Below are 26,781 nucleotides of genomic sequence, written 5' to 3'. Positions count from 1 at the left end.
ATCAGGGTCTTTTCAAATGAGTCAGCTTTTCCCATCAGGTGGCCAAAGTACTGGAGTTTCAGCTTCAACATCAGTCCTTCCAGTGAACACCCAGGACTGATCTCCTTTAGGATGGACTGGTTGGATCTCCTTGCAGTCCAAGGGACTCTCAAGAGTCTTCTCCAACACCACAGTTCAAAAGCATCAATTCTCTGGCACTCAGCTTTCTTTATAGTCCAACTCTCACATCTATACATGACTACTGGAAAAATGATAGCCTTGACTAGATGGACCTTTGTGGACAAAGTAATGTCTCTGCTTTTGAATATGCTCTCTAGGTTGGTCATAACTTTCCATCCAAGGAGTAAGCGTCTTTTAATTTCATGGCTGCAATCACCATCTGTGGTGGTTTTGGAACCCCAAAAAACAAAGTCAGCTACTGTTTCCACTGTTTTCCCATCTATTTTCCATGAAGTGATGGGACCAGATGCCATGTTCTTCATTTTCTGAATGTTGAGCTTTAAGCCAACTTTTTCACTCTCCTCTTTCACTTTCATCAAGAGGCTTTTTAGTTCCTCTTCACTTTCTGCCATAAGGGTGGTGTCATCTGCATATCTGAGGTTATTGATATTTCTCCTGGCAATCCTGATTCCATCCTGTGCTTCTTCCAGCCCAGCATTTCTCATGATGTACTCTGCAAATAAGTTAAATAAGCAGGGTGACAATATACAGCCTTGATGTACTCCTTTTCCTATTTAGAACAGTCTGTTTTTCTATGTCCAGTTCTAACTGTTGCTTCCTGACCTGCATATAGGTTTCTCAAGAGGCAGGTCAGGTGGTCTGGTATTCCCATCTCTTTCAGAATTTTCCACAGTTTATTGTGATCCACACAGTCAAAGGCTTTGGCATAGTCAATAAAACAGGGACGGCGGAGCCTGGTGGGCTGCCGTCTATGGGGTCACACAAGTCGGACACGACTGAAGCGACTTAACAGCAGCAGCAGCAGCAGATGTTTTTCTGGAACTCTCTTGCTTTTTCCATGATCTAGCGGATGTTGGCAATTTGATCTCTGGTTCCTCTGCCTTTTCTAAAACCAGCTTGAACATCTGGAAGTTCACGGTTCATGTATTGCTGAAGCCTGGCTTGGAGAATTTTGAACATTAATTACTAGCGTGTGAGATGAGTGCAATTGTGCGGTAGTTTTAGCATTCTTTGGCATTGCCTTTCTTTGGGATTGGAATGAAAACTGACCTTTTCCAGTTCTGTGGCCACTGCTGAGTTTTCCAAATTTGCAGGCATATTGAGTGCAGCACTTTCACAGCATCATCTTTCAGGATTTGAAATAGCTCAACTGGAATTCCATCACCTCCACTAGCTTTGTTCATAGTGATGCTTCCCAAGGCCCACTTGACTTCACATTCCAGGATGTCTGGCTCTAGGTGAATGTGAATGATCACACCATTGTGATTATCTGGGTTGTGAAGATCTTTTTTGTACAGTTCTGTGTATTCTTGACACATCTTCTTAATATCTTCTGCTTCTGTTAGGTCCATACCATTTCTGTCCTTTATTGAACCCATCTTTGAATGAAATATTCCCTTGATATCTCTAATTTTCTTGAAGAGATCGCTAGCCTTTCCCATTCTATTGTTTTCCTCTATTTCTTTGCATTGATCACTGAAGAAGGCTTTCTTATCTCTCCTTGCTAATCTTTGGAACTCTGCATTCAAATGGGAATATCATTCCTTTTCTCCTTTGCTTTTTGCTTCCCTTCTTTTCACAGCTATTTGTAAGGCCTCCTCAGACAGCCATTTTGCTTTTTTGCATTTCTTTTCCTTGGGAATGGTCTTGATTCCTGTCTCCTGTACAATGTCATGAACCTCTGTCCATAGTTCACCAGGCACTCTGTCTATCAGATTTAGTCCCTTAAATCTATTTCTCAATTCCACTGTATAGTCATAAGGGATTTGATTTAAGCAGCTAGGAGCCTTAGCAAAAGATGTGTTGACAATTCTAACTTCTTCTCTAACCTACTGAATATATGTTATTAGGTATAGAAAGAAGGGAACATGAATGTTGAGCCCTTAGTATATCCCAGGCATTTTTCTCCCTCTTTTTTTATATTTTATATATGAGAAATATGCAGTCATTCTTAACTAGTGATTCTGTCTTATAACATCATTTGCATTCTGCTCTCATCTAACCTGATTAATAGTATTGCATGAACCATGAATTTCAAATCTAAAACGTTTATTAAAATAAATGAAGTGGTACAGTGCAGCCATTATTAGAATATTAAAATGTACTTAACCCATATACATAATTAGAGAAACACAATCTTATTGGCCGTAAAAACTTAGCTCCTGAGTTTCTTCTGATGTTTAAAATTCTGATTTCTGATTAAACAGCAGAAAAAAAGTAGCCTTTACTCCCTGTTACTAAAACCCACCAACAACAGTGACAAAAAATGAAAAGTAGAAGGGGGAAAGCCATCATCAGTGAAATAAGGAAATAGCCATAACCCCAAACCATGAGGAAATCTGCCAAATATTATGAAGTTTGAATTACGGTGAGGGAGGTTGCTGAGAGCCAACACATATATCCTCCAACCTCAGGCAGGATACAGTTTCGCCTTAAAGAAAGGGTCACAATTCTTAAATGCAAATCCAATGATCTTCTGGTTAGAGTGATGAGATCTAAGGACACAGGCAAGTAAGATAGAGAAATGTGATTTAGATATTCATTCTGCACTATAGAAGGTGAGTCCAAAAGAGTTAAAGACAGTCTAGGCTTATGGCCAAGAAAGATGGCCTCGGTGAGTGGAATTCAGGGAGTTTGTGACTTAAGAAATTTTACCACCCCAGATCTTTTAGTGCAAAAATTTGAGGAAAGTATATGCTCTCAAGGGCTTCCCTGGTAGCTCAGATGGTAAAGGATCCACCTGCAATGCAGGAGACCCAGGTTAGGTCCCTGAGCCAAGAAGATCCCTTGGAGAAGGGAATGGCTACCCTCTCCAGTATTCTTGCCTGGAGAATTCCATGAACAGAGGAGCCTGGCAGGCTACAGTCCATGGGTTGCAAAGAGTTGGACATGACTGAGCAATTAAGCGCACGCACACTTAAAGTTAAGTTTAAGTTAAAGTTAAGAATGAAATGTGCAGAGTAAATCTATGTAATAAACAAAGTGAATTTGAACTCTCTAGGAAAAAGATGGACATGCTTAAAGATAAAATTATCAGAAGGAAAATAACAAAAGATCTTTTCATAAATGTGGAGTGTGATGGGTAAAGCAACATACATTTGAAGACTGCTTACATCAGGAAACAAGGTAGTATACTTCATAATCTTAAATATGTTACCTAAATGCAATCTTTGGTTTTAAAAATACCTAAAAATATAGAAAAATTCAAAGAAAATATTGCAGGACAAAAAGATAAAAGTAAGCTTGAAGAACCTAGAAATGAAAGAGAAGAAAGCCATTATAGAGATGAGAGTCCATTAAAAAGCAAAAAATAAAGAAGAAAAGGAGGAGGAGGAAAACAAGGAAGAAGAGGAAGAGATGGAAGAGGAGAAGAGGAGGAAATGTGGCTGAAAATAATCAGAGAAACAAAGGAGAAACCAACTGTGAGTAATTAGAAATCCTGAAGAAAAGAATGAGGGCAACAGGAAAAAAACATGAATAAAGAATGAGAGAGAGAGAGAAGTTTCCTGAAATCTGGAATTACTTGAATCTGCAGATGAAAAGGACATGCTGTGTTTCAAATTGAAAGAGCTCTACTCCAAGATAAAATCTACTGAGGCTACTAATTTCCAAAGCTAAATTAAGAACTTTATGAACATCCAGTCAGAAAAATGCAAGCCAACTATGAGTGAAGATTAAAAAAAAAAAAGTTTGTACTTGGACTTTTCCACAGAATGTTCAATGCCAGAAGACAGCGGAACAAGTTCTAAAGCAAGGATATTGTGTCCCGATAATTTTATACCCAGCCAAATTTTCAAATTGTCCTTAAAAAGCAAAGACATGAGACGAGTAATTTTAAGCATGTGTGAATTCTGGAAGAAAATGAACCCGGTGATCCTTTTTAAAAACTGCTTGACAGTCAAGTCTAACCAGTTAAGAGATGAACCAAATTAAAGGATGTGGGAACCCAGAAGCATCACAAAAGGTACGATGGAAAACATTGAATTTATTTAACTGTAGATGTAAAACGGAGCAACTGTGTAAAGTGAATATTATAAACCTTGAAAATATAAATTAATAATAGATGAAACGCAAATTTGGAGTTAGAAAATAGAAGAGGGAGTGGTGTTAGAAGTGAGCTGATTTCCTTATATTGCAAAGCAAGAAAGAAGCTGTTGTTGTTTAGTGACTGAATGGTGTCTGACATTTTTGTAACCCCCATGGACTGCAGCCTGCCAGGCTCCTCTGTCCATAGGACTTCTCAGGCAAGAATTATGGAGTGGGTTACTATTTCTTTCTCCAGGGGATCTTCCCACCACAACTCAGGGATCAAACCCACATTTTCTGTATTGGCAGGTGGATTCTTTACTGCTGAGCCATGAGGGAAGTCCAAGAAAAGAATAGATGCTGTCTACATATCAACCATATGGTTAAAAAATATAATGACCCAAGTCCTTTAATTCCATGAGCTTTCCTTAATTCTAAAGAGATACTTTTAGAAAAAAGGATATGCGTCTTTTACCATGAAAAAAAATTTTGTTGGAAGGTCATCAGTTCCTTCAGTTTTATTTCCTTTTTCTTCTATTAAATTCAAATAAAATTTAATTTAATAATTTTCAATTAAGAATAGTATGACAACAGTTAGAACTGGGCATGGAACAACAGACTTGTTCAAAATTGGGAAAAGAGTATATCGTGGCTGTATATTGTCACCCTGCTTATTTAACTTATATGCAGAGTACATCATGAGAAATGATGTACTGGATGAGTGAATGCTGGATGAATCACAAGCTGGAATCAAGTTTACTGAAAGAATTATCAACAACCTCAGAGATGCAGACAATAGCACTCTAATGGCAGAAAGCAAAGAGAAACTAAAATAGCCTCTTGATAAGGGTGAAAGAGGAGAGTGAAAAGCTGACTTAAAACTCAGCATTCAAAAAATGAAGATCATGGCATCTGATCCCATCACTTGATGGCCAATAGAAGGGGAAAAAGTGGATGCAGTGACAGATTTTCTTTTCTTGGGATCTAAAATCACTGCAGATGGTGACTGTACCCATGAAATTAAAAGACATTTGCTCCTTGGAAGTAAAGCTGTAACAAACCTAGACAGCATATTAAAAAGCAGAGACATCACTTTGCTGACAAAGGTCCATATAGTCAAAGCTGTGGTTTTTCCAGTAGTCATGTACAGATGTGAGAGTTGGACTATGAAAAGAAGACTGAGTGCCAAAGAATTGATGTTTTTGAATTGTGGCGTTGGAGAAGACTCTTGAGAATCCTTGGACAGCAAAGAGATCAAATCAATTAATTCTCAAGGAAATCAACCATGAATATTCATTGCAAGGACTGATGCTGAAGCTGAGGCTCCAATACTTGGGTACCAACATAAAGAGCAAAGTCATTGGAAAAGATCCTGATGCTGGGAAAGACTGAGGACAGAAGGAGAGGAGGGTGACAGAGTATGAGATGGTTGGATGGCATCATGGACTCAATGAACATGAATCTGATCAAACTCTGGGAGATAGTGAAGGACAGGGAAACCTGGTGTGCTGCAGTCCATGGGGTCGCAAAGAGTTGGACATGTCTTGGCAACTGACCAACAATAACAACATGTGTAGTATGCTTTTTTTTTGGTAAAGTACTCTTACATGTTCTTACATTTGTATACATATATTAAAAATAAATAATTTTTATCAAATATTAACATTTTTTGAGGGAGATTTTCATCTTTGTTCTTTTTTGTGTTGTTTAGATTTTTAAAATAATGAGTGTGGTGGGGATTACCAGTGTTTACCAAAACTAATGGGTTATTCCTTCTGGCACATGCTTCTTTGAAGTTAACAGAGTTCAAGTGCTCTAACCAATGCAATCTAAATGACAGTGGCATGTCAGTTTTAGTCTGAAGCCTGTAAGAATTAATATGAAGTTCTCCTTAATCTCCTCCTCTGTGGCAAACCCTGAAAGCTTTATGTCGGGGTGGTGACCTTAGAAGATGGCAGCATCCTCACCAGTCTCGAGGGGTCAAGTACATGGAGCAGAGCCAGCATTTCACAATATTGGAGAAATAATATGAGCAAGAAAGAAACCTTGTGATTTAAAAATTGTGATTTTTAAGCCTCAGAGATTGTGGTGCTATTTATTAAATTGCTACCATAATCTAACTCAGTCTGTCTTAATGAATGTGTGTCATTTGTACAAAATAATGACTCATTATTCTTCATAAAATTCAAATGTAGCATGGCTTTTTTAGTAAGAAAACATGTGTGTGTGTAAATATATCATCTATTTTCCAAATGGGTTTGAAGCAAGTTACAATTTCAAAACACATATAAACCAGGTCAAAAAAAGTCAGAGAGAAAAAAAAGTTAAGGTGAACGTAGTTTAAAAGAAGATAGATGGATACGATAGACAACTGGAATAAATTAATTATTGCCGTTAAGGACAAAGTTTAGCTATGATTCTTCAGGCAGACAAATAAAAACTTGGGAAACATTTTGACATTTTTGGTTATATGGTTTTCATTATTCAGATCGCAAACTTCTAGGCATCGAATTGCAGGTTAATTGTATCTATACTTGTTTAAAGTGCTTTCCTGGTAGCTCACTGGTAAGGAATCCGCCTGCCAATGCAGGAGACACGGGTTCAATCCTTGGGTCGGGAAGATCCCCCGGAGAAGAAAATGGCAACCCACTCTAGTATTCTTCCCTGGAGAATCCTATGGACCAAGGAAGCTGGCAGACTGCAGTCCATGGGGGTCTCAAAGAGTCAGACACGATTCAGCGACTAAAGAACAACAATGTACTTGTTTAAAGGATCTTGTGTACAAAATGGGCAGTGTCTTGCCTGTAACTTTGAAAGAAATACAAAAGCTTTATACTTCTATCAGTCTTGTATAACATCTCAGAGCTTTATATTAAATTGTGTATTTAACTGAGTGTATCAATCAGGATCAAACAAGGAAAATAAACCACTCTTTTTGAAATAGAGGAAATCAACGCAGATACTTTTGTTTCATGGATGGTGGAAGAATCTGAGATGCCAACCCGGGATGGTGATGCAACTCAGAGGTGACTAGCAGCGGGAAGCTACTATAAACTATAGATGGGTCTCAGCTGGTGGGAGGCATTGACAGGGCGATGGGAGGCAGGAAATGGGGAGAAACCAGAGTATTTCTCCCCCTCCCTTTCTTCCCAGCTGGATACCAGCTAAAATGAGTCTTGGGGAGATGCTGCCTTTAGTACTCAGTGTCCCTGCAATGTAGAGCACAGGAGAGGAAAGGGAAGGAGTGGAGCAGAGGGCAAAGAGACAGAGATTAACCCATGAAAAGGCGATGGCACCCCACTCCAGTACTCTTGTCTGGAAAATCCCATGGACGGAGGAGCCTAGTAGGCTGCAGTCCATGCGGTCGCTAAGAGTTGGACACGACTGAGCGACTTCCCTTTCACTTTTCACTTTCATGCATTGGAGAAGGAAATGGCAATCCACTCCAGTGTTCTTCCCTAGAGAATCCCAGGGACGGGGGAGCCTGGTGGGCTGCCATCTATGGGGTCACACAGAGTCGGACACGACTGAAGTGACTTAGCAGCAGTAGCAGCAGCAAAGCTGTTTCTATAAGAAATTGGGATAATAGTTCAGATAGATTGCTTTGGCTTATTTTACAACCAGGAATACACATGAGGGAAGCTGGCAGGAAATCAATTTTGGGTATAAGAAGTCAATGTTTCTTATTAAGTAGACATAGAAGAAGCTATTCTTTTGGCACTTCTTGTTGATAGATACTTTCATTTTTGGCAGACTGACTTTTACATCTATTCCTTGTGTAAATTTCAAGTTAGGAGGGAGGAGACAAGGGTCTTATCAGCTGCCCCAAACCTTCAACAAGGAAATTGATCATGTTTGGGACTTGCCAGTTCTAACAGCAAGAGATCTTCATAGCCATAGAGAGAACTGTGAAATCTTCAAAATTTGGAGAATATATTATTAGACTATAAAGTGGAGTAAAATAATGTATATAATAACTATACCCCTGTGCTTTGAGAGTTCTTCCTTCAGCATCTGTACTGTGAATGAAATTTTCCTCAGATCTGTGTTGGGTCCAGGTCTTGATGCCTGAACTTAAACATTGCATTGAGAGCTATCACAACCAATTTGACAGGATAAAACTTCTTTCATAAGAATAAGATTTTTCAAATGTATATCTGAGTTCTGCTTGGTGTGTTATTGTCTATTCACAGGATCAGATTAGATCAGATCAGATCAGCCGCTCAGTCGTGTCCGATTCTTTGCAACCCCATGAATCGCAGCATGCCAGGCCTCCCTGTCCATCACCAACTCCTGGAGTTCACTCAGACTCACGTCCATCGAGTCAGTGATGCCATCCAGCCATCTCATCCTCTGTCATCCCCTTATCCTCTTGCCCCCAATCCCTCCCAGCATCAGAGTCTTTTCCAATGAGTCAACTCTTCGCATGAAGTGGCCAAAGTACTGGAGTTTCAGCTTTAGCATCATTCCTTCCAAAGAAATCCCAGGGCTGGTCTCCTTCAGAATGGACTGGTTAGATCTCCTTGCAGTCCAAGGGACTCTCAAGAGTTTTCTCCAACACCACAGTTCAAAAGCATCAATTCTTCAGCACTCAGCCTTCTTCACAGTCCAACTCTCACATCCATACATGACCACAGGAAAAACCATAGCCTTGACTAGACGAACCTTTGTTGACAAAGTAATGTCTCTGCTTTTGAATATGCTCTCTAGGTTGGTCATAACTTTCCTTCCAAGGAGTAAGCGTCTCTTAATTCCATGGCTGCAGGCACCATCTGCAGTGATTTTGGAGCCCAGAAAAATAAAATCTGACACTGTTTCCACTGTTTCCCTATCTATTTCCCATGAAGTGATGGGACCGGATGCCATGATCTTCGTTTTCTGAATGTTGAGCTTTAAGCCAACTTTTTCACTCTCCACTTTCACTTTCATCAAGAGGCTTTTGAGTTCCTCTTCACTTTCTGCCCTAAGGGTGGTGTCATCTGCATATCTGAGGTTATTGATATTTCATTCCAATCCCAAAGAAAGGCAATGCCAAAGAATGCTCAAACTACCTCACAATTGCACTCATCTCACATGCTAGTAAAGTAATGCTCAAAATGCTCCCAGCCAGGCTTCAGCAATATGTGAACCGTGAACTTCCTGATGTTCAAGCTGGTTTTAGAAAAGGCAGAGGAACCAGAGGTCAAATTGCCAACATCCTCTGGATCATGGAAAAAGCAAGAGAGTTCCAGAAAAACGTCTATTTCTGCTTTATTGACTATGCCAAAGCCTTTGACTGTGTGGATCACAATAAACTGTGGAAAATTCGGAAAGAGATGAGAATACCAGACCACCTGACCTGCCTCTTGAGAAACCTATATGCAGGTCAGGAAGCAACAGTTAGAACTGGACATGGAACAACAGACTGGTTCCAAATAGAAAAAGGAGTACGTCAAGGCTGTATATACACAGGATAGTAAAGGTTATTTTCAATTTACTTATCATCTTGAGGTATATAGTATGTATTAAAAAACAAAAAGTTTTCCCTAAAGCCAGTTTAAATGAGTTGCCATAAATTCTTGAGAAGATCATTAGATTTTTAATCCTTATAATATTATTTTTTCCAATTATGTGTATGGTAAGACTTGGAAATTGTTAAATGAGACTGAATTTTAATAGGAAGAGAAGAGACAAAATAGTTAAACTTAATGTAAAAGATGAAAAATGAATATGCTAGACAACAAGGATGCCGTTGAGGATGAAATTTAGCTATGACTCTTCTTGCAGTCAAGTAAAAAAAAAAAAAAAAAGGTGGGGAACACTTGGGGTGATATATTTTCCATTGTTCAGAAAACAAACCTTTGTCCTAGTGTTGATATGATGATTCCCAGTTCAATGATATTAAACAGAGATGGTAATTGAACATAGCTCTGACTTAAGATATAGATAAATTCTTTCTCAATTTGCCATATGTGCTGATTTTAGCATATTTATACTTTTTTAATAAATGTGTTTGACTTTGATTTGCCTAATTTTGAAGAAACGACCCATAGGGAAGCAATCTTCTGAATCTTGACATCCAACTGAAGAGTCATCACTAATTCTGACACTCAATTTTCCTAAAATTTTGAAGTCAGCTAACAGATCTTTGAAAGCTTCCCCAGTGGCTCAGCAGTAAAGAAACTGCCTGCAATGCAAGAGACACAGGTTCTACTCCTAGGTCAGGAAGATTCCCCTGGAAAAGGAAATGGCAACCCACTGCAGGATTCTTGCCTGGGAAATCCCACGGACAGAGAAGCCTGATGGGCTGCAGCCCTGTATGTGTGCTTAGTCACTCAGTCATTTCTGACTCTGCCACCCCACGGACTGTAACCCACCAGGCACGTCCGTCCATGGGGATTCTCCAAGCAAGAATACTGGAGTGGGTTGCCATGCCCTCCTCCAGGGGATCTTCCCAACCCAGGGATGGAACCCAGGTCTCCTCCACTGCAGGCAGATTCTTCACCATCTGAGCCACCAGGGAGGTCGCAAAAGAGCTGGACATGACTTAGTGACTAAATAACAACAAGCAGATCTCTGAAGGCATGAAAATCAAAAATCCATCCAATTGATTCCAGACTTGTTAGAAAGGATAAATAATGAAACAAACAGGCTGTTCTTATCAGAAAGGTGAATCCCAATTGCTAACACAGTCTTAACTTAGGTTTCAGGTTGTTCCAAAGCTTTCTTTTAAACTTTAAACAAAATTAGTATGCCTGGTTTGTTTTCCCTTTTACAGAGCTACTTTGATAATGCGCTGGACCTAGACATCTTTCTACTAGGGGCAATGAGTTTGATCACTTTTCTAAAAGCCAGGTATCTTATAAAAAGAAAAACCAGAAAGGAAAATGAGCAGTTTAGGGTCATTAATTCCAATAGAGGGTTATCTAATTGGGGCTATTTTGCTGCTAAGCAGTATGTATATTCTGAAACAACTTAGATTTTGTACCTTAGTGTCATTCGTACCTCTGTCTTTTGATCTGCTTTGTAAAACTGCAAAACTCCTAAAGAATATTCAGGATTTATCGTGAGTATTCAGATACTCACGTATTTATTAATACTCACAGTATTTGTTCTGGCTCAAGACTTATTGTGAATGAATCTGCCTCTGACAACTCTGGGAAAATGCAACTGCTCTATTTGCGGGGGGCAGGTCAAATATAATTTTCCCATTACTCTATTATAAATATGTTCTGCTGAATTGCAATTATTAATTTATGTGGCATGCTGTATTTTTCTTGCTATTCCTGGTGCCGTAGATATAGTGAAAAGTCAATACATATTAGTTGGTTAAAAATAAAAATAATGATGCTGTCTTAGAAAGAAAGAAAAGATCGAGATGGGTGTTTTTAGGGTCTCATGCTAAACCACTAGGTTTGGTCAGGCCTCACTTTTCCAGGCTGAGTTAGAGTTCATAGGGTGCATGGTGGGCCTCGTGCCCACCATGGTTGGTCTTGTGGGCCAAGGTGTGCCACGGGAGGACTTAGATAAGAAATCATTTAAACAATCAGAGGTGGGCTAGATAATCCTTGGTTAAGAGTGAGCTTTAATCTGAAAGGCTCAGATATTAGTCTGGGAAACACCTAGGCAATTAGTATTCTCAGTCTTCAATTCAGATAGAGCAGATGAGCAGAGGAACAGGTCAAATAGAATATCTGCTTAGAAAGTGTTACCAAACAAGGAGAATTGGAGTGAAAGCTGAATTCTGGATTTGCTGGCTGCTGCTGTTGTTCTTAGTTGGTTTGCTTTAAAAGTCACAAGCACATATATTACAAACTCCTCTTCAGCCTAAGAGAGATTTCCTTCCCCTGACTTATCCTAAAATAAGGGAAATTCTTGTTGAGCTATTTCACTCTAAAATAGAAAAGTGAGTGAAAACAAAAAAAAAGTTTTGGTGCATAAGAATGGAATATAAGCTATAAGATCCGACAAGAAAAAGCAAGTATTCAAAGGATCCTAGGAAATCTTATATGTAACATAAATAAATTATTCAAATCATTGAAGACTGTATTAACTATTTATAATCAGTTTTGAAGTGATTGAAAACATACAAGATTAACTGGAAGTAGAAAAAAAGTACGAAAATTGTACTACAGTATTATGCATGTGTGCTAAGTCACTTCAGTCATGTCTGACTCTGCGACCCTATGGACCATAGCCCCCCAGACTTCTCTGTCCATGGGATTCTCCAGGCCAGAATACTGGAGTGAGTTGCTATTTCCTCTTCCCGACTCAGGGATCAAACCCATGGCTCTTAAGTCTCCTGTGCTGGTGGTCAAGTTCTTTACCACTAGCCTCATCTGGGAAGCACCTTAATAGTATATTATGTAAACACAAAAATCATATCTCACATATCATTTTTTGCCCCTAAAATCAAATTTTTCAATCTTTTTTTCAAACGCATGATATTTCTTTATTTACTTTTAATACGTATTTATTTACTTGTTTGGTTGAAACATGCAGATGTTGCAAATGTAGGATCTAGTTCCCTGACCAGAGATCAAACCCAGGCCCCTGGCATCGGGAGTGCAGAGTCTTAGCCACTGGACCACCAGGGAAGTCCCCAAATTTTCAGTCTTGAAAATGGCCATGCCCACACAAATGATGATGAAATAATGAACAAAAATGAAAACTTTTGTTGCTCTACCAATAAGAATATGTGTAACAAAATCATAGAGCATCGGGATTAGAAGTTGTACATCTGCAGATTCCAACAGGGAAGATGAACAGACAGGCTTTTGAAAAAGCTTATCACTGTTTCCCAATTCTTGTTGCTCTACCATTTCTTTTCATGTTTCTCTTTCAGCCTAGGAATATCTCCTGCTCTGTAGGAAATGATTCTTGTTCAGTGAAAGAGCTTCTTAGGATGGTAGCCCAGCCAGTGCCAGTAAATGGCTTGAAGGGCTGGAGGAGAAGAAGCTTTAGCCTTCAATACAGAGGTGTGGTATTTCCTCGATTTAAAGCTCTATTTTGTAAAGCTGCAAAAGCAGATTCAAACACCACTCCGCAAGTACATTGCTACTCCAGGTCCCTTTTAGATACGCAGTTTGAAGCCACCATTGTCTGACAAGGTCATTTTTGAGTCATCTTTTACATTTCGAAGGGCTTCCCGGGTAGCTCAGCTGGTAAAGAATCTGCCTGCAATGCAGGAGACCCCAGTTTGATTCCTGGGTTGGGAAGATCCTCTGGAGAAGGAGTAGCCTACCCACTCCAGTATTCTGGCCTGGAGAGTTCCATGGAAGATCCACTGGAGAAGCGATAGGCTACCCACTCCAGTATTCTTGGGCTTCCCTTGTGGCTCAGCTAGTAAAGAATCTGCCTGCAATGCGGGAGATCTGGGTTTGATCCCTGGGTTGGGAAGATCCCCTGGAGAAGGGAAGGGCTACCCACTCCAGTATTCTGGCCTGGAGAATTCCATGAATTGTATAGTCCATGGGGTCGCAAAGAATCAGACACAACTGAGCAACTTTGATTTTGGGCTTCCCTTGTGGTTCAGCTGGTAAAGAATCCACCTGCAAAGTGGGAGACCTGGGTTCGATCCCTGGCTTGGGAAAATCCGCTGGAGAAGGGAAAGGCTACCCACTTCAATATTCTGGCCTAGAGAATTCCACTGACTGTATAGTCCATGGGGTTGCGAAGAGTCAGACATGACTGAGAGACTTTCACTTTCACTGTTCACTATAACCCAAACCACTCTCTACACTGCATGAAATGGGTTAACCATCAAACATTCGGTTGTAGCCTGGTGGATTCCACCATCACTTCTTACTACCTTATAGCAAACTGTCCATTACAATGTCATAATTTTTAAAGTGATAGACATTTAAAAATCCATTTAGAACAATGGATTTTTCCAGAGTTTGGATATTAGTTATCTTCTACTATACGCACAAATGTTTAAATGGCCTTTCTGAACACAGTAGTTAATGCTAGTTAGGAATTTGCTATTGTTTTTCAGTCATTAAGTCATGTCCAACTCTGCAGCCCCATGAACTGCGTCACTCAGGCTTCTCTGTCCTTCACTATCTCCCTGAGTTTTCTCATACCCATATCCACTGAGTTGGTGATGCCATCCAGCCATCTCATCCACTGTTGCCCCCTTCTCCTCTTGCCCTCAATCTTTCCCAGCATCAGGGTCTTTTCCAATGAGTTGGCTTTTCACATCAGGTGGCCAAATTATTGGAGTTTCAGCTTCAGCATCAATCCTTCCAATGAATATTCAGGACTGATTTCCTTTAGGATTGACTGGTTTGATCTCCTTGTTGTCCAAGGGACTCTTAAGAGTCTTCTCCAGCACCACAGTTCAAAAGCATCAGTTCTTTGCCACTCAGTTAGGAATAGTGCAAGGAATTTATGAAAATAAATGAATTTTGAATAGGCTTATTTGGAGAGTAGGAGAAGAGCATACTTTTCCAGTAAGACATACTGGCCAATACTTGACCATCAAGAGGACAATCCGGGGAGGAGAAAGGGTAGTTGAAGATGTTCAGGCTAGGGGTTAATCAGAACTCTGGAATCAGGCACAGAGAGTAATTGAAGTCCAAGATAGATTTAGAGATTTAAGTCAGTCTTACTGTACAAAGAATTCTAATTTTTAGACTCAAATTGTATTTCACTTTGCCTATGGAGTTCTAAAATTATCAAGCATGCCATAAAGATTCTGGAAAACTAGAAATTAACAAGAGCCAACAATTTAACAGACAATTTTAAATAACTATTGTATATTGCTATGCGAGGGTTACAATGATGCATCAGACCGAGTCCCTGCCTTCAAGAAGCTCAGAGTCTAGGTGGGAGGAGGTGGGAAGTGAGAGCCTCTGTAGAACCTTTCAGATAGGCCTTTCCTGAGAAGTAGGCTTCTGCTAAGCTGGAGGAAACTAACTGTCATCAGCCACAGACTACCAATATGATGAATCTGTAAGGGACCAGTGAGCCTGGGTTTTAGACTTTACTCTATAAAAGAAAGTTATTTATTCTCAACCCTCTGAAAAGGGAAACATTTGGAAAATGACAGATTAAAACATTTTTTGATGCCAAAGCCTCAAAAAGAATCTAAAAAAAATTAAAAAGGGATTATTAAATGATGGTCAATAACCAGTTAGAAAAAAGTCAGCTGATTCACCTCAATTTCATTCACTTTTCTGATAGGGTTATAAAAATTCATAGGTCAAGTAAATTCAGTTTATTTAATAAAGTCCCTCAAAATATCCTTGGGGATATAAACAGAAATTGAAGATATCTGAAAGTACTTGGATTGAAGCCAGTTAGAAAATACCCCTGAGTGGAGTAGAAAGCAAAGGTGTCTTCGTGGAATGCTATTGTTCTGCCCTACTTCATTCTTTCAAAATTGTTTGGGTGAAGAGATATAGTTTCATTTGTAGATAGCACAGAATTGCAAAACAGTAAAAATCCAGAATTACCTCAACAGATAGTCATGCTGGGATAAAAACTAATCAAATGCAGTCATCAAACAAACAAGTATGTGTGTTTCCCAAAGAAATTCCGTAGCACAGGGAAAAGGCTGGAGCAAATACAGTTTATCACTTTGTGTGCTATTTATTGGCAACACTAGATTTAGATTCTTCAGATTCCAGTGTTCTCTGCTGTGGTTAGGCTATGTTTGAAAGAATATACTCAATTCAGAGTGTCAGAGAACCATATTTTAAAAAGAGTTTTGATAAACAGTCGTGTAAGGCACAGTAGAAGAAACTGGAGCTACTAGTCTTAGAGTGTGTCAGTTTAATTGAGTGATTTAGGTGCGATTGGTATAATCAGATATGTGCTTTTGAAGCATTACTCTGACTGCAAGGTGGGGAACAGTTGGAGGAAACAAGAATAAATTTGGGGGTGGGACATTAGTAAGGAAAGAATGTAGTAACCCAGGTGAGAGGTAATAGTTATTTGGAGAAGGAAAGAAGAGGATGGAGGTAAATGCTACAGAATGGATTAGACACAGCATGAGGGAAAGTGATGAGGTTGTTTGGGGTAACATTAAGTTCAAGATGCTGGTAAGGCATTTTAACGACAATTATCAGTCCAGCTCTTGGACATTCTAATCTGGGGTACAGAGAAACTGTGGTTCGAAATGAGGACATCAGAGGCATCTGAACAGTAAACATCAGTAGTGAGACATCTTTATGACCTTTTACAGTTCATGGACCACTTCAATAGGTAATTAGTATAACTGTCTGCAGCAAAGCGAGTTTTATTATGGCATTTCAAAGGCATGAAAACCAAAATTACTTTCAACACTAGTAAGCAATGGAACCTGAGCTTAAAGAAACCAGGTCATCCAATTCCAAGTTCTAAGATTTGGGTGTGTGATAGTACCAATCCAGTGGACGACAGTACCAATCCAATGAGAGTCCGTTGGACAGCAATGAGATCAAACCAGTCACTACTAAAGGAAATCAACCCTGAATATTCATCGGAAGGACTGATGCTGAAACTGAAGCTCCAGTACTTTGGCCAGCTTATGTGAAGAGCCAAATCGTTGTTGAAAAAGACCTGATGCTGGAAAGATCGAAGGCAGGAGGAAAAGGGGACAATAGAGAACGAAATGCTTGGATGGCATCACCAGCTCAATGGACAAGCAAGCTCTGGGTGATGCTGAAGGGCAGGGAAGCCTGGCGTGCTGCAGTCCATGGGGTTGCAAAGAGTCAAACATGACTGAGCAACTGAACAATAACAACCAATCCAATGAGAATCAGAGCTATGGGAGAGTTCCCCAAGAGGAAGAAATATGGTGACCACAGATAGCTTCAGACATGGCTGTTTTTACCGACTGGAGAGAAAAGAGCACAATAAAAGAATAGGAGACTGAGCAAGCAGTTAGAGGGTGAGAGAGGGAGAGCACCAGGGTGGTCTTTGGCTCTAGAAACCTGGGACCAGAAGGAAGGTGGAGAGCTTCCACAATGCAGAAACGGTTAGCATTCTTAGGTTTTACCTCAATGATCAGGATGCTCAGTGCTGAAAACAGATCACTTTCTATCCTGCACATTTAGCTTCTTTTCATTGTCCACTCTCATTTCACACATTTTGCCAGTAGCTCCTGAACTGTGTTATAAACGCCTTGAGGGCAAGGTCCAGGCCTTCTCTTCCTTCTTGTCTCTGTACTGCCTAACATGGGGCTGTATACAGAGACCGATATAAAATGTGAAAGCTCTCTGCATGCAGATGATTAATCATCACTAGAATTGTTCCAAAGGCACTGTCTCTAGTGCCAAGAGCACATTTGTTTAAAATGTGCGCTTAAATTTGAATGCATCTGCCTAAATGGTGCCATCTGTTCTTAGGCAGTTTCAGAAAGGTTTTAGTACAGTTTTACCTTTAAAAGGACAAATGGAAGGGCATGCCTATGAGACACAAAGACGTCCTTAAGTAAACACAGAGCAGGCGCTGGCACATTCAATCACACTTAAGCAGCTACACATTATGAATGTTTTCTGAGGTTTAAGAAAATTTTAGCTAAGAGGACACCAACTACTACTTCATGCAGAAAATATTTATGAGACGTTACAAAATTGTAGGCATGGACTCCTACACATATTACTGCATTTTAATTACAGAGTACAGAAATACAGTTTAATTTGCTGTACCCTTTGAAATGGGTTGACTCTTCCACTCTTTGCTCATGGCCCACATTTCGCAGTGATTTCAGTGCATCGATTTACAAGCTGAAGACAGCTGTTGGGGATAGTCTCCGTGTTAGTCATTTCTATCGATTGTCATTTGACTTTTGTTACAGTGCTGTAGGATTTATTGTTGTGTGAATAAAACAGTGAAATGAAACCCATGTTTAAGTTCCGCAAATAACTTACAGTCACTTCCAAAACACCTCAACTTAGGTTCTAAATTTGAGTTTGCGGTTTTACATGCACGGTTATTTGCTGATCCACTTTAGCATGCAAAATCACACACTGGCTAGGTTTGGGTATAGTTATTGTAGCAACGAGAAATGGGTCAGATTTTCAGCCTATTTAATCCACTAGCTACATCATCATCACCAAAACTATGCCAGTATCTGGACATCTGTATATTTTGCCGTGTGTGTGCCAAGTCGCTTCAGTCACATCCGACTCTTTGTGGCCCCATGGACTGTAGCCCGCCAGGCTCCTCTGTCCATGGAATTCTCCAGTCAAGAATACTGGAGTGGGTTGTCATGCCCTTCTCCAGAGGACTTTCCTGACACAGGGATCAAACCTGCATCTCCTATGTCTCTGAATTGGCAGGAGTGTTCCTGACCATTAGGGCCACCTGGGAAGCCCCTGTAGGCGGATTCTTTACCAGCTGAGCTACCAGGGAAGCCCATGTATTTTGCTGCTGCTGCTGCTAAGTCGCTTCAGTCGTGTCCGACTCTGTGCGACCCCATAGACGGCAGCCCACCAGGCTCCTCTGTCCCTGGGATTCTCCAGGCAAGAACACTGGAGTGGGTTGCCATTTCCTTCTCCAATGCATGAAAGTGGAAAGTGAAAGTGAAGTCACTCAGTCGTGTCCAACCCTTAGCGACCCCATGGACTGCAGCCTGCCAGGCTCCTCTGTCCATGGGGGTTTCCAGGCAAGAGTACCAGGGTGGGGTGCCATTGCCTTCTCCATGTATTTTGCTAGTTGGTATAAATCTACAATGGTGTCCATCAAGAATTTACATTTACAGAAAGAATAGCATCCATATATGTTACCCTATCGGAATACATATAGAAATAGTGTATCCATATAGAAATTCTTTTGTTAAATCCCATTTTGCAGAGGTGGAGATCTGAATGGCTTTATGCATATGAACATTCCTTTGGAATATTTTTAGATACTTTTTATTTTAGATATTTTTAGATGTCTGATATTTATTTGCTTCTGATAATTTTTACATAAAAGAAATAGGATATTTCAGATAAGGATGAAGTCATCTCTCACAAAGGCAACCACTATCATTAATTTGCTATATCCTCTCAGTCCGTTTTCTAAACTTTTAATGACCTAGGTTATGGCTCCACGAGCTAATGTTTTTAAATAATATTGCCTTCTTACTTATCTAAGTTTTGTCATACTATTTTTATCATTAACCTTCCATTTTCCCTCAACATTCTGTTTTAGAAATCAGTGTCAACCTACACAAAAGTTGTTGCATTTTACTCTTCTGTAGCTTATTCATCTTTTCACCGCAAGATGTCCGTTTAGGTTGTACATCTTGCATCACCTTCTTGCTGCCCTAAGCAGTGCTGCAGTGACTTTTGTCTCTGTCTCCCTCTGCCTCTGTCTCTTTCCCCTATAATGTGCCCGGCCCAGGTTTCCCTTTTGGAAATACTCCTAGTGAAGTGAAATGAAGTGTTAACTGCTCAGTCATGTCCAACTCTTTGCCACCCGTAGACTGTAGCAGACCGGGCTCTTCTGTCCATGGTATTCTCCAGGCCAGAATACAGGAATGGGTTGCCATTTCCTTCTCCAGGGGATCTTCCTGACCCAGGGACCCAACCTCGGTCTCCGGCATTGCAGGCAGATTCTTTACCATCTGAGCCTGACCAGTGGTCAGTCTATTATTGCTGGCTTGCAGGTCATAGGGAATTCTCTCTCAAAAAAAGAGAGTTTTAATTTGCAATCTTACCAGGGTATATAATATTTCGACTTCCTTATATCTTTACAAATACTTGTTTTGTTAGACTTTATTTCTTACATTTTTCCTGGTCTGATGGAGGTGAATGAAATAGTTAATTATTGGATTTTAATTACTTGTCTAAAGTATTTGTAAGCCTGAGCATTTTTTCAAAGACATGTTGACCGTATTCAGGTTTCCTCTTTATAGGATACATATTTATATCCTTTGCTCATTGTTTTCTGAGTTGTTTGTCTTTCTCTTATTGTTTTGTGGGGGTTCTGTATTTCAAATGTTAATCTTTTGTCAGCCACATATACTGCTAATATCACCTCTCAGTCTTTTAACTTTATGGTAGATATCACGGCTTCCCAAGTGGCTCAGTGGTAAAGAATCCGCCTGCCAGTGCAGCAGACATCGGTTCAATCCCTGGGTTGGAAAGATCCCTGGAAAAGGAAATGGCAACCCCCTCCAGGATTCTTGCCTGGGAAATCCCATGGACAGAGGAGCCTGGCGAGCTGCAGTCCATGGGGTCGAAAAAGGTCAGACACAACTGATTTACCGAACAGCAGCAGCAGCAGATATCATCACACGGAAGTTCTTTAATTTTGGATTATTTGATCAACTATTTCAAATCCATTCATTTTTGTGTTTGATGTTTTTTTTCATAGGTTATCTATTACTACCTTGGGTTGATTACAATATGCTGCTATATTTTAAGGTTAAAGTTGTGTTATTTCCTTCAAAAAAGCAACAACCAGACTTGTGTACATCTCCTGATAAAAAGATGCACCGCCACTGGTAGTCTTGCTAAAGGGATAGGACGTAAGTCTGGTCAAGCCCTCGATCCCGCTGCTGATACCCAAGAAATAGAGCTGACAGGACAAGTTGAACTCTGCCATGAGAACGTATGCAGTTGGCAAAGCGCAGACCGAGAAACTTCGGTCAAATGGCTCAAGTTCTGCAGCAGATACGTTGTAAAGGAAACAAGGGGTGGAAAGGGAACCTGTGGATGGAATGAGAATCCAACACTTCTCAAGCTAAAAACCTAAGGACAAAACTAAAACTATAGTATCTAAGGATGCGTACTTAAGTGATAAAACCCAATGAAACCTAAGAAAGGGATTACTACAGAGTCGGGAAGAAAATGTTTATTTTGGGGAGAGGATTAGGATGGGTCTTCTGAGGTGCCTGGCAGAGTTGTTGTTTGACCTGCTGCTGCTGCTAAGTCGCTTCAGTTGTGTCTGACTCTGTGCGACCCCATAGATGGCAGCCCACCAGGCTCCTGTCCCTGGGATTCTCCAGGCAAGAACACTGGAGTGGGTTGCCATTTCCTTCTCCAATGCATGAAAGTGAAATGTGAAAAGTGAAGTCACTCAGTCGTGTCCGACTCTTTGCGACCCCATGGAACGCAGCCTACCAGACTCCTCCATCCATGGGATTTTCCAGGCAAGAGTACTGGAGTGGGGTGCCATTGCCTTAGGAGGTAGTTAACAGGATGTTTGCCTTGTATAAATCATTTTGCTAAACTAAAAGGAAAAAAAAAAAGAAGTTGTGTTATTTTGCACATAAATCTTTATACATTCTGGCATTTATTTATGTGTATAGTGTGAGAAAGCAATCTAAATTTACATTTTCAAGACAGATAGCCCATTATTCCGGAGAAGGCAATGGCACCCCACTCCAGTACTCTTGCCTGGAAAATCCCATGGACGGAGGAGCCTGGTGGGCTGCAGTCCACGGGGTTGCAAAGAGTCAGACACGACTGAGCAACTTCACTTTCACTCTTCACTTTCATGCATTGGAGAAGGCAATGGCAACCCACTCCAGTGTTCTTGCCTGGAGACTCCCAGGGTCGAGGGAGCCTGATGGGTTGCTGTCTATGGGGTTGCAGCCCATTATTCCAACACCATTTGTTAATAAGTCCATCCTTCCTCCTCTGTGCTATGATGTCACCCAGGAACTTAGGTAGAGTTCCTTAAATGAGCATAGCATGTTTCACTGACCTAGTTATCTGCTCCTGCAGCAGTACCACTCTGTTTTAATTACTCTAGTGTTATAATTATCCCTGGATATATAGCAAGACAAGACCCTCTTCCTTATTATTCTTTCACAGAATTGGTTTTGATTATTTTCAATATTTGCTCTCCCATCTCATTTTTAGAATTAATTTGTTTTGTGCTGTAAGCAAAACCAACAGCATTTGTATTTCAATTGCATTGAATACATTGCTTAATAGAGAGAGATTAATACAGAGATTAATTTTGGATTTTCTCATCCATGAAATGGTATATTAATATCTGGCACCTCAATTTTTCAGGTTTCCATTTTGTCTTCTTTAATATTATTTTATCATTTTCCTTGTAAATTGCATATCTTTTATAAGATTAATCTCTTATTATCTCATCATCTTTGTTGCTATTACGAATAATATATTTCCTGATTAATTGTTGCTGGATTATTAGAACTTTACTGATTTCTCGTATTTATCTTTCATCCAACAACCATGCTTATCTTTTTAGTCCTTAACAGTTTATTTGTAGATGTTCTTGCATTCTCTTTGTAAACCACAGTATTTTCTGTGTATAAGACACTTGAATTTCTTCTTTTCTATTACTATGCCTCATATTTTTTCCTTGTTTATTCTTTTGACTGGGACCCCCAATTCCGTGTTGGCTAGTAGCAGTGATGTTAGGTATCCTTGCCTGTGGATGGTGTTTACATTTGTGGAATGAACTCTCTCAATGTGCCCATTCCCAGCTCTTTTCTTATGAAATTCACATTGAACATTTTCAGTATGGCTAGCCAAAGTTAAGGTATGGACTGTGGTCGTGTAACAGGGTAAACTTATCGTATTGTTTAAAAAGACCCAAGCTTTGCCTCACTCAACCTCTCACTTTCTGAATGAACCCACCCATATCTGTTATCAGTCATTCAGGAGGTTAACACACTGAAAGTAATTCATATTAAGGATCTCCGCTGCAAGCATCTTTACTCCATTTGAAAGTATTCACTTCACGGGAAATGTCTTATCAGTGGAAATATACATGTAAATCTGTTGATAGTCTTCCAAAATTCTCATTGTTCGCATTTGTTTTACAACTTATTTATTATAGACTCCTATGAACCAAGCTTCAACCCGTTCTCACTGCATCTTCACCATTCACCTGTCAAGCAAGGAACCAGGATCTGCAACCGTGAGACACGCCAAGCTGCATTTGGTGGACCTGGCTGGCTCAGAGCGGGTTGCCAAGACTGGAGTCGGAGGCCAGCTTCTGACAGAGGCCAAGTATATCAACTTGTCACTGCATTACTTAGAACAGGTAATCAGTTGGGGTAGGATGACCTATACCTACCATTTTAATAAATGTTATTTATTTGTAATTGGAGGATAATTGCTTTCCAATATTGTATTGGTTTCTGCCATCACCATGAGTCAGCCCTAGGTATATATATATGTCCCCTCCCTCTTGAATCTCCCTCCTTGTGACCATGTACATAGCATCAGGCATTCTACTAGCATTTTGGCCCTGTTTTGTGTCTCAAAATAAAACATATATGATGTAAAATTATATTATATTGTGGTGATATATATATATAATGTAACATTTACCACTTTGCTAATTTTTAAGCGTACAATTCAGCAACATTAAGTGCATTCAAAATGTTGTACAATCATCACCACCATCCATTTCCAGAAGTCTCATAATCCCAAACAGAAACTCTGTACCCATTAAACAGTAACGCCCATCTCTTTATACTCCCAGCCCCATCATGCCTATTCTGCTTTCAGCTGCTATGAATTTGCCTATTCCATATACTCCTGTAAGTAGAATTATACGATGTTTGTCCTTTTGTGTCTGATTTCTTTCACTTAGCATAACTGCAAGACCCATCCATGTTTTTGCATGTATTGGACTGTCCTTCCTTTTTTAAAGTGCTTATTTACTTATTTGGCTGCACTGAGTCTTAGTTGTGGCATGTGGGATCTTCACTGTGTCACGTGGGCTCTTTCGTTGAAATGCATGGACTCTCTAGTTGTGGCCCAGAGGTTCGGTAGTTGCAGCACAGGCTCCAGAGCACTCTGGCTTCAGTGGTTGAGGCACCCGGGCTTAGTTGCTCCATGGTATGTGGGATTTAATTCCCCAACTAGGGATTGATCTGCGTCCTCTACATTGAAAGTGTGGAAGTGTAGATATTGTGGTTGCTCAGTCTCTAAATCATGTCTGACTCTGCAACCCCATAGACTGCAGCATGCCAGGCTTCCCTGTCCTTCAGTATCTCCCAGAGTTTGCTCAAATTCATGTTCATTGAGTCAGTGATGCTGTCCAATCATCTCATCCTCTGTCACCCCCTTCCTACCCTCAATCTTTCCCAGCATCAGGGTCTTTTCCAATAAGTCAGCTCTTCCCATCAGGTAGCCAAAGTTCTGGAACTTCATCTTCAGCATCAGCCCTTCCAATGAATATTCACAGTTGATTTCCTTTAGGATTGACTGCTTTGATCTCCTTGTAGACCAAAGGACTCTCAAAAGTCTTCTCCAACACCACAGTTCAAAAACATCACTTCTTTGACACTCAACCTTCTTTATGGTCCAACTCTCACATCCATACATGACTACTGGATAAACCATAGCTTTGACTATACAAACTTTTGTTGGCAAAGTGATGTCTCTGCTTTCTAATATGCTGCCTAGGTTTTTCATAGCTTTCCTTCCAAGGAGCAAGTGTCTTTTAGTTTCATGGCTGCAGTTACCATGGGACCATTTCATGGCAAATAGATGTCATGGTCTTAGTTTTTTGAACTAAGTTGAGTTTTAAGCCAGCTTTTTTACTCTCCTCTTTCATGCTTATCAAGAGACTCTTTACATCCTCTTCACTTTCTGCCATTAGAGTGGTATCATTTGCATATCTGAGGTTGTTGATATTTCTCCCAGGAATCTTGATTCCAGCTTGTGATTCATCTAGCCCAGCATTTCCCATAATGTACTCTGCATTTAATAAGTTAAATAAGCAGAATGACAGAGCATCATTTCCACTTTTCCCCAGCTGCTTCATTCTTTCTAGAGGTATCTCTCTGCTCTTCCTCCTTCATTCTTTCTAGAGGTATCTCTCTGCTCTTCCTCAGTAGCATACGAACCTAGGGCTTATCTTCTGGTGTCATATCTTTTTGCCTTTTCATACTGTTCCTGGGATTTTTGAGGCAAGAATACTGGAGTGAGTTGCCATTCCTTCCTGTGGACCACGTTTTGTCAGAACTCTCCACTGTGACCTGTCTGTCTTGGGTGGCCCTGCATGGCATAACTTCATGCTCATAACTTCATTGAGTTGCCCAAGCCCCTTCACCACAACAAGGCCATGATCCATGAAGGGGGAATGTAGATATAAATATATCCTATTTTGTTGATGAACATGACTTCTTTTGTCCTTTCGGCTCTTGTGAATAATGCTGCTATCAACATTGGGGTAGCTACTATAATTCTGTATAAACATTTCATTTAAACCTCAGAACAGTTGTGCACTGGACATATTAGTTTTTACCCCCCATCTTACAGTTTTTATAACTCATGTCCTCCCTAGGCCTTCCAAAGATCATGTAGCTAGTGGTGAGATAAGGATTTGAACCTCGAATTGCTTGACTCCAAAGCCTATGCTTTTTTTTTTTTTTTAAACCTTTGCTTATTGTTTTTATTGTAAAATTAGTAGTGGGTATGAATATAAGAAACACCCTCCATGGCCTATTTGTTTCGGGCTGGTAGATTAGCTGTGAGGCCATAATGTGGAGATGACCAGTATCTTTTCCACTTGTGGTGACTTCATCTGATGGTGATTCTGACCCTGCACTGGTTCTGTTTATCTAGCTTCCCTCCCTGTCTGCACTCCAGGTTTACTATAGTCCGTCCCAGTGCATGCTCAATTTTTAATTTCTGAGTTTTATTCCAAGGGCAAAGAAAGCTCATCTGAATTTTGCTAAATAAATCTTCCAGAAAAAAAAAAATTCTCTCTGAAAGGAGAGAATTGAATTAAATTTCTTAAGTTCCTTTCAGCTCTGTGAGTATAAACGCTGTGAGTTGAATGTTAAAGATGGCAACTAATTCCAAGAATAAAAAAAAGAGAAACATGATCAAAAGCTAGAGTGGAGAAATACAGAGAACATTGGCAAGGCAGAATGATTTGTTGATGAATGTTGGAGACTGAAAGATTTGGGAAAAAAAATACTTTTTTTTTTTGAAGCTGCCTAATGAACCCTTTTGAGAATGATGTTGTCCTGATGTTAAATGCTTTCTAATGGCCAAGTTGGCTGAGAAAGTAGTTTGAGAGAAACCTAAGGGAACTCTCTGTGAACAAGGCACACACAATAGGCTCTGAGTAAATGAACCCCAGTAATGCAGCACCCCGAGATTAAGGCCTGTGTGTTGTTCAGATAGTGTTTCTGACAATAGTCAGCATTTCTGGACTCCTTCTTGCTCATATATTACATTCTAATTTTACTTAACAGATCTTGTTACTTTGCAGGATGTTTATATAACACTGATATGAAAACATAATGAACTATATTCAAAGTGCTTTTTTTCAAAATATACCTACTTGTTTCAGATGTTAGCATTGTCCTTTAACTCCAATTAGATCTGTCCATTCATGTGAAATTGTATTTATATTTGCTAGTTGAACCAAAATTTTCACTAATTATAATCACTCAAGAAAAACATTCTGCTCCTAATCCTTTCTTTTTTCTTCATTCATTCTATACAATCTTTGCAAGCTGTTACTTGTTATTAAAACTCTTCCTCTCCCTACCTTTCTTCACTTCAAAATTCTTGTACCATCAGCCTCATGTAAGTAGTCATGGTGGCATTTGATTTTCTGTGTAGCTAGTTTATTTAACAGATATTTATATGGAGCAATAATGTGCCGAGGACTGCGCTAGGTCCTGGAGCACAGCGCTGAACAAAATTGGAAAAGGTCCTTGCCCTG

At 39.9% G+C, this 26,781-nt stretch overlaps 1 protein-coding gene across 10 annotated transcripts in view; it reads left to right on the top strand.

Moving 5' to 3' along the window:
- KIF6 (kinesin family member 6) overlaps positions 1-26,781 on the top strand; it is a 425,617-nt gene that overhangs the window by 136,664 nt on the left and 262,172 nt on the right. For all 10 annotated transcript variants that reach the window (XM_070777912.1, XM_070777913.1, XM_019986270.2 and 7 more), the window contains one exon: positions 22,924-23,130. In XM_070777912.1, coding sequence (XP_070634013.1) covers positions 22,924-23,130 — 207 coding nt within the window. The remainder of the gene's footprint in view (positions 1-22,923; positions 23,131-26,781) is intronic.

This window comes from Bos indicus, chromosome 23 (genome assembly GCF_029378745.1).
Source record: "Bos indicus isolate NIAB-ARS_2022 breed Sahiwal x Tharparkar chromosome 23, NIAB-ARS_B.indTharparkar_mat_pri_1.0, whole genome shotgun sequence".
Taxonomy (NCBI): domain Eukaryota; kingdom Metazoa; phylum Chordata; class Mammalia; order Artiodactyla; family Bovidae; genus Bos; species Bos indicus.
This window is presented reverse-complemented; position numbering and strand designations above follow the sequence as displayed.